Consider the following 20,511-nt stretch of genomic DNA (forward strand, 5'->3'; position numbering starts at 1 on the left):
CGAGCACGGCAAGCGATTTCACCAGGACATTGCAACAATGGAGAAACGCTATCAGGGCAAATGGAGCCCATAATTGCTTGAAGACTATTGCTGGACAGTGACAAGAGATGCTCCATTTAATGAATACAAGAGACAAGCCAAGAAGCGCTGAGTAGACACTGAATAGGACTAAACTATGTACATAATAGTTTGCCTTTTGTTTCATAATAAATTTTATTTATATAACACTTTTGCTGATTTTTAAAGTGTTACATAAACAGGACAGGTGAAATATTATCATGTAAAGCAACCATAAACACATGAAAAGACCTAGGTTTACAATTTATGATTAAAACTCTACTATCTACACAATATACATAGACATAAAATGTAAAAACTTAAATATCTTAGAAACCGTAGCTAATCAGTTGTTTTAATTGTCATATTTGAATTCAGCACATCAAAATATATAAATAGCACATTTTATCTCTGAAGCAGACGACTTCTCAAAAATTGTAGACCAGTGTTATGTATACCAAATTATCAGAGAAACACCAAAAGATAATATTACTTGCTTAGATGAAAGACTAGTTGAAACCTAGACTAGTTTCACATTCCAATTTCAGAAATAAAGTGAGTAAATTGCACTGCTGGGATTTTTTTCTTCTAGGAACATGAGTAATTCTTGATGTGTACTCCTGCAAGATAACTCAAGCAAAAGCTTGCCTTACCTTGTGACAGTTCATAAATAGCTGTGCGTAAGCCAAGTGCATATGTACCATAGCAACCTTTCGTAGTGTAGCTGCCTGCAATGTGTTAGGCAGGTATGGCTGCAACAAAATACAAGCCATATCTTTGCTCCTACAACATTCGTGGAACACTGACGCACAAAAGGACAATACTGAAAAGGGATGCTAAATATTTCTGAACAATGAAAATCAATGTCTGCACATTTTAACACGTACTTCCAGGTACTCAGAACTGGCCATGTTTGGATTGCAAACACTACTGGGAAATATAAAATTATTTCAATTTTCTCTGGAAATTTTTCCTATTAGATTTAGGCTTGCAGATATGTGTTACTACTAACTGAGTGCCCCTTTAACATTTTGTTTAAATTAAATTTTTGAATTTTAAACAAATGGTCAACTTTCCATTTGATTAACCTGATTTGTAGAAAGAGATGCAGAATGAGGATGAGTTACCAAAAAACAACAAAATTTTTTGCAATTCATAGATTCATAGATTATAGGACTGGAAGGGACCTCGAGAGGTCATCGAGTCCAATCCCCTGCCCGCATGGCAGGACCAAATACTGTCTAGACCATCCCTGATAGACATTTATCTAACCTACTTTTAAATATCTCCAGAGACGGAGATTCCACAACCTCCCTAGGCAGTTTGTTCCAGTGTTTAACCACCCTGACAGTTAGGAACTTTTTCCTAATGTCCAACCTAGACCTCCCTTGCTGCAGTTTAAACCCATTGTTTCTGGTTCTATCCTTAGAGGCTAAGGTGAACAAGTTCTCTCCCTCCTCCTTATGACACCCTTTTAGATACCTGAAAACTGCTATCATGTCCCCTCTCAGTCTTCTCTTTTCCAAACTAAACAAACCCAGTTCTTTCAGCCTTCCTTCATAGGTCATGTTCTCAAGACCTTTAATCATTCTTGTTGCTCTTCTTTGGACCCTTTCCAATTTCTTCACGTCTTTTTTAAAATGCGGCGCCCAGAACTGAACACAATACTCCAGCTGAGGCCTAACCAGAGCAGAGTAGAGCGGAAGAATGACTTCTCGTGTCTTGCTCACAACACACCTGTTAATGCATCCCAGAATCATGTTTGCTTTTTTTGCAACAGCATCACACTGTTGACTCATATTTAGCTTGTGGTCCACTATAACCCCTAGATCCCTTTCTGCTGTACTCCTTCCTAGACAGTCTTTTCCCATTCTGTATGTGTGAAATTGATTTTTCCTTCCTAAGTGGAGCACTTTGCATTTGTCTTTGTTAAACTTCATCCTGTTTAACTCAGACCATTTCTCCAATTTGTCCAGATCATTTTGAATTATGACCCTGTCCTCCAAAGTAGTTGCAATCCCTCCCAGTTTGGTATCATCCGCAAACTTAATAAGCGTACTTTCTATGCCAATATCTAAGTCGTTGATGAAGATATTGAACAGAGCCGGTCCCAAAACAGACCCCTGCGGAACCCCACTCGTTACACCTTTCCAGCAGGATTGGGAACCATTAACAACAACTCTCTGAGTACGGTTATCCAGCCAGTTATGCACCCACCTTATAGTAGCCCCATCTAATTTGTATTTGCCTAGTTTATCGATAAGAATATCATGCGAGACCGTATCAAATGCCTTACTAAAGTCTAGGTATACCACATCCACCGCTTCACCCTTATCCACAAGGCTCGTTATCCTATCAAAGAAAGCTATCAGATTGGTTTGACATGATTTGTTCTTCACAAATCCATGCTGGCTGTTCCCTATCACCTTACCACCTTCCAAGTGCTTGCAGATGATTTCCTTAATTACTTGCTCCATTATCTTCCCTGGCACAGAAGTTAAACTAACTGGTCTGTAGTTTCCTGGGTTGTTTTTATTTCCCTTTTTATAGATGGGCACTATATTTGCCCTTTTCCAGTCTTCTGGAATCTCTCCCGTCTCCCATGACTTTCCAAAGATAATAGCTAGAGGCTCAGATACCTCCTCTATTAGCTGCTTGAGTATTCTAGGATGCATTTCATCAGGCCCGGGTGACTTGCAGGCATCTAACTTTTCTAAGTGATTTTTAACTTGTTCTTTTTTTATTTTATCCGCTAAACCTACCCCCTTCCCATTAGCATTCACTATGTTAGGCATTCCTTCAGACTTCTCGGTGAAGACCGAAACAAAGAAGTCATTAAGCATCTCTGCCATTTCCAAGTTTCCTGTTACTGTTTCTCCCTCTTCACTAAGCAGTGGGCCTACCCTGTCTTTGGTCTTCCTCTTGCTTCTAATGTATTGATAAAAAGTCTTCTTGTTTCCTTTTATTCCCGTAGCTAGTTTGAGCTCATTTTGTGCCTTTGCCTTTCTAATCTTGCCCCTGCATTCCTGTGTTGTTTGCCTATATTCATCCTTTGTAATCTGTCCTAGTTTCCATTTTTTATATGACTCCTTTTTATTTTTTAGATCGTGCAAGATCTCGTGGTTAAGCCAAGGTGGTCTTTTGCCACATTTTCTATCTTTCCTAACCAGCGGAATAGCTTGCTTTTGGGCCCTTAATAGTGTCCCTTTGAAAAACTGCCAACTCTCCTCAGTTGTTTTTCCCCTCAGTCTTGATTCCCATGGGACCTTACCTATCAGCTCTCTGAGCTTACCAAAATCTGCCTTCCTGAAATCCATTGTCTCTATTTTGCTGTTCTCCCTTCTACCCTTCCTTAGAATTGCAAACTCTATGATTTCATGATCACTTTCACCCAGGCTGCCTTCTACTTTCACATTCTCAACGAGTTCCTCCCTATTTGTTAAAATCAAATCTAGAACAGCTTCCCCCCTAGTAGCTTTTTCAACCTTCTGAAATAAAAAGTTGTCTCCAATGCAGTCCAAGAATTTGTTGGATAGTCTGTGCCCCGCTGTGTTATTTTCCCAACATATATCTGGATAGTTGAAGTCCCCCATCACCACCAAATCTTGGGCTTTGGATGATTTTGTTAGTTGCTTGAAAAAAGCCTCATCCACCTCTTCCACCTGGTTAGGTGGCCTGTAGTAGACTCCTAGCATGACATCTCCCTTGTTTTTTGCCCCTTTAAGCCTAACCCAGAGACTCTCAACACTTCCGTCTCCTATGTCCATCTCTACCTCAGTCCAAGTGTGTACATTTTTAATATACAAGGCAACACACCTCCTCCCTTTTTCCCCTGTCTATCCTTCCTGAGCAAGCTGTACCCATCCACACCAACATTCCAATCATGTGTATTATCCCACCAGAATTATTCCTCAGAATTAATTCTGCACACATATTTAGGCAAATGACTTCAGTAAATCAAATACTGATATTAAAAATATATGAAGTCCCAAACCGATGAAGCATTAATGGGAAACTAATTTATTAGATTGAGTGCTTCCATGTCAAAAGATGCTAATTACAACTTAATTTCCAATTTTCAGAAGAAACTAAGTAGCATGAAAATTATAAGACAAAACAAGAAAAGCAAGGACATTCAGTTGTCTGTCTTTACCCCCATATCAAAACCAGGAGATCTCAGATATGCAACATTATGAATTGACCCTAGTCTTCCACCACAGATACAATGAAAAATATTAAAAGGCTGTTCTCATCTCCCATAGAATCATTTAGGTCCTCTCCAGCCCCACCTCCGCCTGCAGAGTTTGGCAGTTAACTTTTAGCTCAGATTTAGGATTTCATGGGGGCCTACTCTCACATCACTGATGACAGGGTCTGTGAGAGGAATAACTAAGATCAAGGAGGAAAGCACCAGCTGCACACCATCAGTTGCCACCGATAGACTTCCACAGCTGTCACGCAGGAAGCTGTGCTCTAGTGAAAAGAATCCCCAAATCCATTGGCTTGCTCTGCCAAATACTGCAGTGTCCCTGGCATGCTGGGTAATAGCATAATGAGAGGAACATGTGGACCGACAACCACGTCGCGGCCCTGCAGATCTCCTCGATCGGGACCTGAGCTAGGAATGCCACTGCGGAGAATGTGCTGTTAGTGCAGGGGCAGGTATCTCTGCTAAATTGTAACCTGACAGGACGTGATCCACAATTAAATTCTTTGAGAAGACAGGAGTCCCTTCATCCTGTCTGCTACTGTGACGAACAGCTGGTTCGACTCACGAAACGGCCTTGTGTGTTCAATATAGAAGGCCAATACTCGCCGAACAACCAAGGAGTGGAGCCTTTGCTCCCGACTGTTAGCGTGTGGCTTAGGGTAAAAGCCTGGTAGAAAAATGTCCTCATGGGCATGAAACAGAGACGACCTTCGGGAGAAAGGCTGGGTGAGGCTTAAGTTGCACCTTGTTCTGATAAGGAATGGTGTAAGAAGACTTGGAAGTTAAGGTCTTAAGCGCGGACATTCTCCTAGCTGATGTTATTGTGACCAGGAATGCCATCTTCCATGACAGGTAAAGTAATGAGCAAGTCGCTAGGAGCTCGAAGCGGGGCCATTAGTCTTGAAAGAACTAGATTAAGGTCCCAAGACGGAATCGGCTGGCTAACCTGTGGGTATAATCTGCTGAGACCTTTAAGAAACCAACCATCAGGTTGGAGAAGACTGATCAGCCAACTACTCCTGGGTGGAATGCCAAAATGGCAGCTAGGTGAACCCTTATTGATGAGACCGACAGGCCCTGCTTCTTTAAATGCAGTACATAGTCTAAAATGAGAGGTATTGGTGCCTGTGTTGGAGGGGTGCAGCCCTGCGAACACCAGATCAAGAATCTCTTCCACTTGGCCAGGTAGGAGGCCCTGGTGGAGGGTTTCCTACTGCCAAGGAGAACCTCCCTAACAAACTCAGAGCACATTAGTTTTACTGGGTTTAACCAGGAAGGTGGAGAGACTCGATGCTGGAGATGGCCGTGATCTTAAGTGATCACATCCAGAAGCAAGGGCAATGTGACTGGGTTGTCCACCGATAGGTCCAGGAGCATGGTATACCAGTGCTGGCGAGGACAGGCTGGCACTATCGTATGACTGAGGCCAGCTCCCTGTGGATCTTGAGCAGCATCTTGTGGACAAATGGGAAAGGTGGGAACATGTACAACAGTTGGTCCATCCAAGGGAGGAGGAACACGTCTGCAAGGGAGCCTGGGCCGTGGTTCTGGAAGGAACAGAACTGCAGGCTGCTGCTTTTTGTGGCAAACAGGTCCATCTGGGGAACTCTGCACCTTTGGAAAATACTGTTCACCACGTCCGGGCAAATGGACTGTTATGGTTGTGGAAGGACCTGCTGAGAGATAGTCCATCAGCTCATTCTGAGAACCTGGGAGGAAGGATACTTCCAAGCTTCTTGACATTGATGCAAAGTGAGATCTTGTCTTGCGACCAAAGAGCTTGGGTCCTGAATTCACCCAGATGAGCATCCCACCCCAATGCTGACACATCTGTGACCAAGGTCAGCTAGGGCTGTGGTTTGGTGAAGGGGACCCACACGGATACCACTGCCTGTGGGTTAAGCCACCACTGGAGAGACCCCGAGAACTGGCGGTGGAAGTGTAACCACTTTGTCCAGGTTGTCGCACCCTGGCCGGTAAGTTGATACAAGGCAGGCCTGGAGAGGTCTGAGTCTCAGCCTTGCGTGTTGTACCACTTATGTACAAGCTGCCATATGTCCGAGGAGCTTCAAGCAATTCCTTGCTGTGGTGGTGGGGGTATTGCTTGAAGCCTTGTACGATGTCTTGCATTGTCCGAAAATGAGACTCTGGCAGGAAGGTTCTGGCCTGATCCGAGTCCAACACTGCCCCCAATGAACTTTATTCTCTAAATAGGGGATAGTGTTAATTTGTGTACGTTCAGAAGGAGACTCAGCCTGTCAAAGGTGGATCTCATCAAGGGGATGTATTGCTCCACTTGCACCCTGAAGCAGCCTCTGACCAGCCAGTCTCTGAGGTACGGGAAGACCTGCACCTGCCTTCCTCTTAAGAAGGCAGCTATGACTGCCATGCACTTGGTAAAAACTCGAGGGGCTGCTGACTGACCAAAGGGGAGGACCGTAAACTGGTAATGCTTGTGGTTCACTACAAACCTGAGAAAGCATCTGTGGGCTGGAATGATCGATATATGGAAGTATGCGTCCTTCAGGTCGAGGGTGGCATACCAGTCTCCCAGATCCAGAGACTGGATGATGGCAGTCAAAGAGACCATGGGGAACTGTAACTTCTTCATGAATCTGTTGCAGCCTCTTAGATCAAGAATGGGTCTGAGACCGCCTTTGGCTTTAGGGGATTAGAAAACATTGGTAGTAGAATCCCTTGCCCCTTAGCTCCTGAGGAACCACCTCCACTGCTCCCATGGCGAGGAGCATTTGAACCTCCTGCATGAGGAGTTGCTCATGAGAAGGGTCCCTGAAGAGGGATGGGGAAGGGAGGAGGAGCAGAACTGGAGAGAATATCCCACTTCTATGGTGCAAAGGACCCAGCAATCTGAGTTTATCTGGGACCATGCACAGTAGAAGTGGGACAGACGATTCAGAAAACAGGATGAAGGATCCGGTGAGTGGACTGGTGTGTCGCCCCCGGGCTCGCCGTCAGAAGGCTTGCTTAGAGCCTGATGACTGCCTCACTGAGCTCTGGCCTTGACTGGGCAGTGGATAGGGAGGCTTTCGCCTGCCACTCCTGACCCTCTTCCTGGAGAAGTCCTGCCTAGGCTGGGGAGGGTAGAAGCATGGAGGAAGTTGGGGCTTAAAGTGTTTCTGCTGGGTGGCGAGGCTATGCAGGCCCAATGATTTCAATGTACAGAGTCTGTCTGCTCCGAGAACAGCCCCATGCCAGCAAAGGGCAAGTCCTGAATTGTCTGTTGGAAACCTGACACTTGGAGCCATGAGCTCCTCCTCATGGCTATGGCAGAGGACATGGTCTGCATGGCCAAGTCTGCTGCGCCTAGTGAGGCATGTAAAGAGGTCTGTGCCGCTGTCTTGCCCTCCTCTATTATAGCAGCAAACTCCGCTCTGGAGTCTGACAGGACTAACTCCTTCAATTTCAATATAGAGTCCCATGAATTGAAATTGTATCTACTGAGGATTGCTTGCTGGTTAGCAATCCGAAGCTGGAACCCCATCCCCACCCCGGTAGAGTACACCCTCTTGCCAAACAGGTCCAGCTTATTCAAGTCCTTGGATTATGGAGTTGGTCCCTGCTGCCCATCTTTCTTTCATTCACCGCCGCTACGACCAGCGAACCCAGCTGTTGATGAGGAAATATTTGTAGTCCTTAGAGGGGACGAAATACTTCCTCTCCACTCCCTTACTTGTAGGGGAAATGGAGGCAGGAGTCTGCCACAAGGTTTTCGTAGTGACATTAATAGTTTTAAAGGGTGGAGGTCTCCTATGGGGTTAATATGTCCACCATGGGGTCCTCAGACTCAACCACCTCCTTGGCCTGTAGCCCATGTTATCGGCCACCCTACTCAACAGTTTTTGGTGCACTCTACCATCAATGGAGGGTGGCCCAGAGGATGAAGACCCTGCCACCGCCTAGCAAGGACGACGAAGCTCTAGATGGTACCAGGCCCTCATGTCCCTCCGACTCCCTCAATGTGTCCTGCGCAGTACCGTGCTGTTCGGCGCAGACAGCGGCTTTGGTGCCAGTGGTGAAGTCAGAAAGTGGACAGGGCTCTGCACCATGGACCAAAGCCGTCTCGGTGCCAGGAGGCAGGAGACAGTCCCGAGGTGGTAAAGAGACACGTCCTTCTGAATTTATGGATTGGGAACCCCTGGAGTACATGACCTGGGCCTGATGGTATGCCCATGGGGTCCAGAAAGGCCACTGTGTGGGCCCCTGCCACTGCGCCTGCCACAGTACCATCCCTGCCTCCTGCCTGTAGCAGCACCACTCAAATTGGTGCCGACTGCACCTGGAATAGTAGGACTCTGCCTCCAAGTCCGATGACGGGGACCTTGAGCGTGGAGACCATGGTGGTGCTGGAGAATGGTGCCGCGGAAAAGGCGAGTGGTTCCTCATCATCGTGGGCTTGCCTCTAGACGGCACCATACCTTGTAGTGCTGGAGGTCTGTCTCAGCTGGCGGACAACTGTGCAGCCGTCATGGCAATCAAGTTCCTGGCTGCCTCGAATGTGTCGGGTGGGGGGGGAGGAGGGGACGCGGAGAGGGGGAGAAGGGAGCTCCAGATCCTCCACCTGGCATCTGTAGCAGGAGAATCCAATAGTACCAGACTCGACAGACCCTTTTGCAGGCCCGAAGTTGACCATGCCAGCTCCTGCGAGACCGGTGCCGGGAACCCCTGTGTGGGACACACATCGGTAGCACTGTCAGACCCGGCTGTTCTCACCGTGAGTGAGCACCCTCTGTCTTCTTGTGCCACTTATGCGGCACTGGTGAGCATGAGCAGTGCCGTGTTGCCTCTGTGGGCTTTGGCACCAGGGAGCGTCGGTGCCGAGGGTCTCTATGCCTAGAGTCCTTCCTCGGTGAAGTCTCTCTAACGGAGGCTGGAGCGCACCACATGGAGGTGCTCGGTACCGGGTCCTGTTGGCCCGGAGCCAGCTGGGGACGGAGGGCTGCCTCCATAAGGAATTGTTTGAGCCTGAAATCCATTTCCTTCTTTGTTCTTAGGTGGAACCCTTTGCAGATCTTGCAGCGATCTGTCTGATGTGCCTCCCCCAAACACTTATGGCAGAACCCATTGGCACAGAATTGAGGCAGGTCCCACATGGCTTAAACCCTTGGTCCTGAACCCCAAGAGGGGAGGGAACTGAGGTTGGAGGGTGGGAATCCCCCCACTTCTATCTAACTACTAAGACTAACACTAACTAATGAATTATTTACAGGATAATCAAAAGTCCGATCACTAAGGGAAACGCTTGCTGAGGCAAGAGAGAGATGCAGCTCCAATGACTGTTGCTGGTGGCAAGAAGGAACTGAAGAGGCGGCAGGTTGGCAGAGACCTATATACACCGCCATGAAGGCACAACTCTACGGGAGACTCCACAGCTGACAAGATGGGTACTGCTAGGGGGAAAAACCTTCCGACGACTCTGCATGCTGCGCGCACACACCTACTTGGAATCAACATGAGCAAGCACTCCACGAAGAATATATGGTTTACAAGAAATATTCAGCTCAAACTAAGTTTCTCTTAAACATTTTTAAAAAGTTCTGTAAATTGATTAACACATTTTTCCACATACCAAACCAATGTAGCTACTTTGCCAAACAGGTAGTGACTGAGAGACACTTACCTCAGTTTCAGTGTCTCCAAATAGTGGATGAGTTTACTGAGAATAACAGCATCATTATTCTTTTCTTTTCTTTTTTTAAACCAAGAAACCACATAACATTCACATAAATGCTGTTAGAAAGGACTGCTAGCATTAAGATTTATAAGAAGGATCTGATTATCAGCTAAATAATGAGTTTGTAAAAGATACAGGTTGAGTTGGGACAGTCTCAGAGTAGTCAGCAAGATAAGTTACAGAAAACAAAGGATGCAAGACTTTAAGAACGATATCTATGCTGGAAGCCATCAAATCCAGAATTTAAGTCTCAAGAATACATGAGAACTAACTTCAGAATGCTACCTTATTTTCAAAAATTTCATGGTTATGTCTTGAAGTGTACACATCCTGGTGTGGTATTTAGGCTGAGTAAATGGTACCCTCAATAACATTTTTAATATTTAACCAAAATACTAAAAGGTCAGTTGCACTTTTGGGAATCAATTGGCTGTTATTGGAGTGACAGCAGTGCTGTCCTGTAGATAGACCAAGAGAAAGTCAGACGATTTGGATCCTATTATAGACAACTCTCGAACTGCTGTGATCCTGGGCAAGTCACAGCATATCTGCCTTAGTTTCCGGTCTCAAATGGAAGGCACTAAAAGTCCATATTAAAGCATTAGTTTTGGCTGGCACAACTAGCTCAGTCACATCTTTCCCCCTCTATTTACACTCCCCCTCACCTCCCCCCCCTCCTCCACACACACTCTCTCTCTCTAAGCCAACTTGGTAAAACTGCAATGAAACTTTACTAGCCAAGGCACAAAAATCTTTTCAAGGCATAATGAAAAAAAAAAACCATATTTTTAATGGGTGATTTAAAGTATCTCTTGTCCTAGGTAAGTTAAGTTTTGCAAAGCTGCCCAAAACCAAAGACAACTAGCTCACAGGTTATGTGAAAGCCACTAGAAAGTGGTAAATACAAAGTCTAATTCTGCAATGTTGGAGTCCCTCAACATTTCAATATTTACTGCCTTCTACAGATTGGGTGTTTTTAATTGTAAAAAGAAATTCTCTGTTCAATCTCTTATACAAAGGGAATTTTTGAAACTATCAATCAGCGTGCTGTTTGTCTTGATGGAAATTGCTAAGCGTAGCAGAGAAGCAATAGCAAAGACGACATATACATGCCCTTCATCTCCATTCACCCTTAGGTGTTCATTTCCAAATCACTGAAATATTTATGTTAGCATCTAGGCAAAGTTGAACGTACACCTCTGGATATACACAGATGTGAGTCTAATGAACTAGAGACAGTTAAACAAAGTAACATATTTACATTCATTCGACAAAGGCTGGGCTCCTCTTTACCTAGAAAACCGAGCAGGAAAGATGGAAAATTAATTGAGGAATGCACAATTACAAGTTCGGTTAAAAAAAATTTTTTTTTTTTTTTTAGAACTGGTCAGCATCTATTTTGTCACCTCATACTACATAAACAAGAGATCAATCACACATAATGGCAGAAAGTCTGTGGAATTAATTGCTACAGATTGTTACAAACAGATTGTAGGATGACCAGAAATATCTTTTGTAGTTATTCATACTAAAAGATGGGTCATCTAATTTCATACTTCAGAATGTAAGGTATTGGAATGGGGTCAAGAAGGAATCTCCCTCATAACCAACTGTATTCTATACAGAGGTTGAGGTAAAGTACTTGGCAAAACAATTGGCTACTGCTGAAGGCAAGATGCCAACTTTATGGTTCAATGTTTGATCAAGAATGGAAAAATACCAGAAACACTACCATTTCCTCTGCTATTCCAACCTTATTTTTTTTTATTAGCCCCTTTCATCATCTCTAGCTACCTTAATATGAATCTTACCTCTAGCCCAGAGGATGACTCCTTTAACTGTTCCTATAGGCTGCTGCGCAAATCACGTGAGGGGGGGCGCTGTGGAGTGACAAGGCATGCCGCTTAGTCCTCAAGGCTACCCAGCAGATACCTTTGTAACTCCTAGCTTTTATAAGCCTGGGGAGTAAAAGTGGGAGTCCAGAGTTCAGTTTAGGTCTCCCACTTTGTTGTGAGACTATTATTTGAATGATGATCTCCCCCACAATCCCTCCAATTTATAAAAGGCACTGAACAAACGCCTTCAGTGCATGTAAAATACATCAGTTTAGTTATAAACTGAATTATTATAACTTCTAATAACCTGGTATACATGGAGCTAGGGATTCTAATAATTTATACTGCAATAATGCCTGGGAGCCCCAATCGTGGACCAGAATCCCACTGTGCTAAATGCTAAACAATGCAGAATATATTACACGTGTACCACAGATGAAGATATAGTTGAAACAGGTTTTGTGGACTGCTCTTTCCAGTTTAATATTAAACAAACAAAAAAATCTGTAGAACTGAGAAGAACAGAACATGACAAAAATTTCTACAGATTTCTGCTGGCCCTTCCATTAAGCCACAGGTTAGAAAACATCTTTAATAGTTTCTTAACATGTTGCAACTTTTAAAAGGTACTCCTCTCCCCACAAGGAACTGGAAAGCAGGAAAATGCCCTTGGCAATTGCATTCATCTTAAAAATAAACCTAATAATGACAAGACTATTTGAATTTTACTAAGGATCCCAGTTCAGAACCACCAGGAATGTTCATTACAGTTCCTAGCCCTCAGACTTTTTCTATTAACCCCTTAACATTTGGAGTCAAGATTTCCTGATGATGCACAAACACAATGAAAATGCTAATGAGATGAGTTCTGTACTTGCTAAATCTAAAGGGGAAACCAATCATTTAGAAATAGCCTGGCCTATATAATTATGGTTAATAGTATTTCATTATGAAATTAATTTACTTCTTACCATTTATGAATTACTTCATTTTTTAAAATCTGTGTGTTTTGTACTTCAGGCAAGGATCTTCTATAAGTGGTTTTCCATTACCTAAGACTCTGCAGAGTTCCATTAATCCAGTGTTTAGTGAAGCATTGCTACTGTTTCTCACATAACCATATTGTGCCATTATATATTACAACAGTAACATTGACTAAACAAAATGCAGACGGATTTTCTGTTTGAAATGGGGGTAAGCTGCACCCCTGAAAATCACTTTTTAGAATAGTGCAGCACCACCTTCATTATTCTACACATTTCTCCTGGCTTCTAAACATGTAATAATGATCCTCAATAAACTGTATGCAATTAACAAGTCTATAAAGAATGTATTAAGTGGCATTTAAAACATTCATCCTTTCACTCTGGCTGCACATGTCTGCTGCCAGCAAATCTTGTACTTCGATAATCAGCCTCCCCTACCAAGGAGTTAAACCACTGGTTGAACACACAGGTTTATAAGAATTCGAGGCTTAAAACAACAGCTACTTTTGTATAAAGTCACTCCACCTCCCTTCCACTAGAATCTTATATCAAGCTGCTTTCAGACTCTTTTAAAACCCATTTTTAAAGAAGTACAAATTATAATTAGGTATCGAGGCTTACCTTGAAAACGGGTATATCCTAACGTTTCTCCCCGGAAACTCTTATAATACTTTACTCCATAAACTATAATTGGTCTTCTAAGAATATGTGCAAGTACAAAAATATGTGTCTGCTCCAAACTTGCTCCAGGCTATACAAAGGAAAAAAAAAAGACAGACAATACTTGAAACAGAACTTTGATCTAACATTTACTTCTGTTTAACTTGATTGACAAAGCAGCTTCTGAATGAACTCCATAAAACCAGATTTTCATCCAACTAAAATTTTGTTGAAGTCATGGCTGTCATTTAGATTCCATAATCAAATATTTTTCTGGAATGTTTCACTTGCAGGAAGTTTACCTACCTAAAGTTAGAATACTCAAGTGATTGACCAACATATTTTGTAACATGGACAGTATTTAAATATTACAGGGAGAATGCACCTATAACTGAGGTTGCACAAGCATTCTTTTTTAAATAGGCCATTTTCAGTTGCTTATTATATTTCCCTGATTTTTTTTTTTTTAATACAACAGGCTTGTTCTGTGTTCATCTGTGAACTTTTATGCAAAGTTTGAGACCAAAAAACTCAGACATTTGAGAAAAGTAAAAACAAATACTCTTTTTCCAATAATGGGAAAAAATGTAAATTTTAGCTGTTCTAACACATCAGTAGAAGATGGAAATTTGACAGGGAGATAGTCTCTAGGTTGTAGATATGCCATTTAGAGAGTCTGAAAATATGGTTTACTTTACCATAGTTATAAAGGTTTAAAAATGCACTTGGCACATGAGCACTGGATTATGAAATGCAATCTCTTAATTTGCCAGTGCTTTAGTGGTTCAAGCTCACAAAAAGTCTGTAGACATGTTCATTCTCTACAATTACTTAAGGTGTTTGGGGAAGGAGGCAGGGCATTAAACAGAACAAAAACTGGTGCCCCATCTCCTACAAGCTTCATCCTACCAGATAAGAAAAATAACCTTTCAGCAAAACTGTTGATGCTACCAGTAAACTCAGAAATTATAAATTCAATTTTCAAATACAATTTTACAGTTTATTCTTGTGGAGAAGACCTTATCCATAACACTTAGCAATTTCTGGTGCAAGAAAAATGGTTGATGTTTTCCTTAATAACCCAAAACTCTGCGCTGAATCAAGAATAATGCAAGTTTATGAAATTGCTCTTCAGATTCTACATCCCTTCCTAGAGTAAGATTTTAAAGAAAATTTTCTTACCTGACTAGCAAGGGAGAGTATAAACGCCCAATCTTCCTGCCACTGTTCCTCTCGCAGTGAGAAATGTAAACCAAAGCTTTGGGAGTACCATGACTCCCATTCTTTCCAACGGGTGTAAAACCTAGAACAGTGGGCAGCAAGAAAAAGAGGTAAAGCAAGTAAGATAGTAGTTTGATTTCTGAGAATAAGTGAGTCATACAACAACTGATGGTAATATTTTAGAGCTTAAGAGTCAACGTTTATGAAAGAATAGAATGTGTTTCCTATTTCAATCTTGCAAAAACAATTTTAAAAGAAATTGTGTGAAACTTTAAATCTAAACTCTTCCATGCTGGCAATTTCCATTGGGCAGAAACAGACTGTGCATCAGAAAAACAGAACTCCAAGTCCCAAGGAGGCAGACCAGCTGTAGCTTACCTGTAGACAGTTCTCCTAGCATCCATCAACTAATTCAGAGTTTGCATACGACTGGTCCTATCATGAAAAGGAAGCAACTAAGCTAATATTTTAATACCATCTATGTGACTGCTGTATATAAACAAGTTTCCTTAGCAGACAGTTAACCAAGCTGTGCTATTTTATGCATGTGTCTGAGAAAATACACAACAAAGAGTCCTTTCAATTGGTGAATGTATAATGTTGTCAGAAGACCAATTGACAGTAAGGCAACAAGTTATCCTCTTCTCATAATTCTTTCCACCGCCACAGAGGAACTACTGGGATTGCTCAACAGTAAACTTTGACAAAGACTATCCATGAAGTGAAATAGCTATCTTGTACTGTTTTATGAATTAAAGAAAATGATACAAGAGTCAGTCTGCAAATGACCTGGTACAAGGCGGATAATCCTTGCCTAAGAAGCCACTTGAGATCTGACTGAATGGGATTGAATGTCCACAGGAGGCACTTATCGTAACTGATGAAAGGCTTCTAATGGCCAATTTGATACATCTTACATAGTTTATTTTGAAGACTTATTGCCTTTTTTTTTGGTAAATGTAGTTCCATAGGGAACAAACAAGGCATTGACTTTCATGTAAATTTAATGTTCTGTTTAAGGAGCAATTCCTTACTCTTCTCTCATCTGAAGAATGCAGATTTTTTTCTTTCAGGTGAATTGGTTTAGGACACAAGTAAAGTAGGTATGTCTCAAATTCAAAAGGATTATAGTCCCCTCAGGTAGAAATCCAAAACCTTTTTTAAGGACGACTTTATCAAGAACAAAGTGTATGTTAATTTCAAAAATGGGTAAGTACTAAAAATGTTTGAAATAGCCACAGATTTTTAATCATCAAAAGACAGTTATATGTTAACATCGGTAAGATGCACCATATTCTAGAATATTCAGATATTACAAAGCAGCATAATTATATATCTGTAAATTATGTTAACCATAAGCATGACGTTGGAATGATTTGCAGCTGTCACTAGAAAACTAGAGATGTTTTCTGTTCAAGAAGCCAGTTTAGGAGGGCATGCAGAAAAATGTTGCCAGAAGTTGTGTGGATTTTTCAGTGCTGCCAGTAAAAAAAAAAACTCTGTGATCCTGACCCCCAGAGACTAGACTTCAATGCAGAGAGGACAGAGGGTGGGTCATGGAATACATGTCTGCATCACATCTTGAAGAACCACAGTTACAGTAAGTAACCGTTGTTGTTTCTTCTTCTTCGAGTAGATTCAGCCATATATTCCACTTACATGACTCACAAGCAGTACCCACCCCAGAAGGTGGGCTCGGAGTCTACCTAAACAAGGATTGCAGGACCTCCGTACCAAAACTCCATCCACCCTGGAAGATGTGGTAATGGCATAATGGTTTATAAATGTACATATGGATGACCACGTAGCAATCTTGCAAACGTTCAATATTGAAATGTCACTGAGGAACACTATTGACATTGCTTGTGATCTCGTAGAACGAGCTCACGTTCTACACGAGCGGAGGAGACGCAGCTGAAGATATTTCATATGCAGCCTTGATAAAGGATGTTATCCATTTAGAGATGGTCTATGAAAAGACCACTTTACCTTTCATATGATCTGCATGAGACACAAAAAGACGAGGCAAAACAGGCTAGTACTGTCCAGATAGAAGGCTGGACTTCTTCATACATTGGACATCAGGTGATGATGCTCCTCCAAAGATGAATGCGACTTAGGAAAGAACACAGGTAAATATACCGTCTGGTACAAATGAAACTTGAGAAACCACTTTAGATAAAAATTTGGGGTGTGCTCATAAAGTAACTGTCCTCAGAGAATTGTGTAAAAGAAGGCTCTGCCATCAGAGCCTGCAGCTCTCACTCTTCTTGTGGACATTATTGCTACTAGAAATGCAGTTTTCTGTCACAAAAGCGGAAAGGGACAAGATGCCCAGGGCTCAAATGGAGGTCCCATTAAAGCCACTAGGACTGTGTTAAGGTCCCACAGAGGAACAGACACTTGGACTGGAGGATGGAGATGATACCCTTTTAAGAATCTTGCTACCATGATATTGGAGAAGACGGGGTTTAAACATTGTCTATTGCTGGGGGAAAGATTCCCAACAATGATCCCCACGTGTGGTGCTTGCTGTGCTTAGGCAAAGCCAACATCAAGGAGTGGTGTTCGATTTGCAAATCGGTCATGACACAGACTCAGGTGGCAAGGGATCTTCATCTAAAACATCTGCTTGAATAGGCCATGTGGCCTGCTGCAGCTCCAAGGCCTACATTGGATCGGAGGTTGCCCTCAGGTTGCAAGAGTGCTGCCACTTCACATTGTGGCCACTCCAGGTCCTGTGGGGACTTGCCTGCCTCCTCCAGAAGGAGTGTGAACCAGCACAGTGTGAATGTTGGCATACAGGATGGAGCAGGTCCCATCAACTGCTCCCCAATACAGTGCAGGGAGGGCAGGGACCCCATACCATTGACTCCAGTTCTGGCCTCGGAGTAACTGTTGAGTCCAGTACCGACAAGGGTAATGCCAACACCAGCTATTTCTGTGCCAGCAGCATATCAGGCAGCAACTGACCTCCTCTGCCTTTCTGTCCCGACCTCTCCCTTAGTTCAGGACTCTGCCAGGGCTGCATCATTTATGGCCTTGTTGGCTGGGTGGGCCGCTGAACCTGTGGGTCTGTTGGCAGCAAACCCTGATGTTTCCCTTCTTCAGTAAGTGGAAGTAGGGCCGGTGTTGGGCTCAGCACAAATTACCTCCTTGGCACCAGGAACAACTTTGGTACTCCTGCTTTCAGTGCCACCATTACTACTGTGGTGGCACTTGCTGCCCTCCACTTCAGCACCGTTAGTCACCTCAGTATCTCTGCTGATTTCAGAGTCAACACCACTTCTGCAGAATTTAACTGATGCTGGCTTCTAAACAAGCCACACATGTTTAACCTGATAATCTCTTCAGCCAGTCATTTTTTAGTTCTCCTCTCAATTCCTCCTAGTTTGTCAGCATATTTCTGGCAATAATTATCCCAAAGTAATATTTATACCAGAGCTGCACAAATGTATTGAGGGACTTTAACCTCCTTATTTAATAGGTTGCCTCTGTATATGCAGCCCACATTTTTTGTTGTATCATAATACTGGCACCTTTTTGTCTCATCTGCTGTCCAACATCACCCGCGAACTTTGATATTACTACTTTTCAGTTTTTGGATTATATTTCCCAGGTTTCATTAGGTTAGCATTCTCCCCCTCCCCCCCGCCCCCGCCCAATGTGAACTGTTTTCTGTCCATATGTCTAATCTCTAGTTTTGTCCGTTGTTGATATCCTCACAAGTATTAACTCTTTCAACTGGATGCATATTCACTTACAATATACTGTTTACTCCCTCTTCTTGGTCATTAGTTAAAATAACAACTGGACTCGTACTCTGCTAGCCATATCTTACTAACTCCATGTTATGATGTTTACTGTAATATTTGGCTTAGCATTTTTTAGCCAGTTTCATTCTACTTGAAGGTATCTAAGCCAATTTGAATCAATTCTGAATAAGTTTTGTGCAACTATCAGATGGTTTTATTCAAATCCAATTATTACATTTACTGTTTCCCCTTCAGCAACTTCTTTTGGAGTACCTGCACTCCTGAATACCGACTAAAAAGACAGTACTCCAAATAAAACAGCAACTGAGAACACTGCCAGACTGTTTCAAAATTCTCTCCTTCTGAACCCCTAAACATGAGATGCATTTTTAAAATCAGATTATACATGCCTACTCAATCTTCACAAATATATGTGGCTTTTTTTTTTTTAATTAAACAAGTGAAGGCTAGCAAAGACCCTGAAGCTAGTGTATATATATATATATATATAAAAAAAAAAAAAAAACCACACACACACACACACACAAACAGTCCATTCTTGGAAATGAAGCCGTGTTGTTTAGGGAAAAGATGATGCTTGGGTGTCTTAAATATGATGATGCAAGATTACCTTAAAATTTAAACATAAGATAACAGTAAGTACACACCACACAATATTCACTACAGGTGAGTTCATGTTCAAATCGCCACTATACGGTAATTGGCTATATGAAGTAGGTGCAGTAAAGCAAGTCTTCCACACAAATAGAAGGTTTCTGATTATAGAACTTTAAAGAAATGGAAGCTTGGTTTCAAAATTCTAAATATCTCAACAACAAAGCTTGTTTAATAAGCTTGCAGTACAAATATTCAATAAATCTTTATTTTTTTTCTACAAGCCGTTGTTAGTTTACAAACATGTATCTGAGCAATAACTCTATCCAAGCATTGACAACAATATTTATAATATCATATAGGCAACACTTATTTCCTTCCCAAAAAATACAAGCTATGATAATTCATGGAGGGATTATTTAAAGTCCCTAACATTAAAGATCACAAAAGAACATTAGAAAGTTGTGAAACTACTTGCAAAAGTTTCTGATGAATATACTCAAGCCCAATTTCACCAATGCTTCTAGAAGCTATGACAATATTTTTCAATATAGTCACTTTAGCTTCTACATACTACTAAAAATGAATTAAAGCAATGACAACGACCTGGATCAAAAACCTTTCAGCATCTGGATGTTCCCTAGTACAAAGCAGAAATGTAAAATGAATCACCAAACTAATTACAGTCTACAGACCAAATCTGGCCATGTTATCAAAGGCAAGATTGCACCATTTATTAAAAGTTGTCCAAAATTTCTCATTCTAAGCCCCTATTTTCAGTTGCTTATAACTTCATGAAACCAACCACCTGGGTGAAATTTTTCCATGTCTTCCTCTTGCTGAATTAGTTTGGAAAATGTTGGCTAAAAACAGTTCAGCCATTTCTAAAAATGAGGCTAGGGAAAAATATCTGGTTTTGCCACGTTAAAAAATTTGGCAACCTTTTCTCCAAAAAGATCTAGTGCTCCCCTGCTTTGGAGCAAGGATTTGAAATTTGGCAGGGATGGTCTCTGTATCAGGGAAGTTACTCCGGGGGGAATTCTGCACCACTGTGCATGCACAGAATTCATGTTTCCCACAGATTTTGTTTTACTCTGCAGAAAACACATTATTCTGCCAGAGACTCTGCAGTTACACCTTTTGCCCACCTGGGGCACCAGAACAGAGGCAGGTGGCTCACTGGCTGTAGCAATCAGCAACCCATCAGGAGAGTGAGAAGAAGCTGCATTCCTCACAGGGCAAGGAGGCAAGGATATGGGGGGGAGGAGGACAGACCAGGTCACACAGTGCTGCTGGGGGAGGTCACAAACTGGAATTCAGACGGGCTAGTAGGGAGACAAACCGGAGCAAGAGCTGAATGGGAGTGGAGGTGCACACAGAGGCAGGGGGAGAGGATGCAGGGACACATTGGGGCAGGTGAAGATGTGCCTGACTGACGCCCAGTCTCTCCCAGCCAGGGTCTCCAAACTCCCTGACAATC

General features: G+C 42.5%; 1 protein-coding gene across 3 annotated transcripts in view; it reads right to left on the reverse strand.

Annotated features, from left to right (window-relative positions):
- Nucleotides 1-20,511, reverse strand: part of ZRANB1 (zinc finger RANBP2-type containing 1) — an 83,880-nt gene that overhangs the window by 7,317 nt on the left and 56,052 nt on the right. For all 3 annotated transcript variants that reach the window (XM_054034402.1, XM_054034403.1, XM_054034404.1), the window contains 2 exons: nucleotides 14,623-14,743; nucleotides 13,402-13,531 (listed from right to left, as the gene is read on the reverse strand). In XM_054034402.1, the coding sequence (XP_053890377.1) occupies nucleotides 13,402-13,531; nucleotides 14,623-14,743 (251 nt within the window). The remainder of the gene's footprint in view (nucleotides 1-13,401; nucleotides 13,532-14,622; nucleotides 14,744-20,511) is intronic.

Source organism: Malaclemys terrapin, chromosome 7, assembly GCF_027887155.1.
Source record: "Malaclemys terrapin pileata isolate rMalTer1 chromosome 7, rMalTer1.hap1, whole genome shotgun sequence".
NCBI classification, from domain to species: domain Eukaryota; kingdom Metazoa; phylum Chordata; order Testudines; family Emydidae; genus Malaclemys; species Malaclemys terrapin.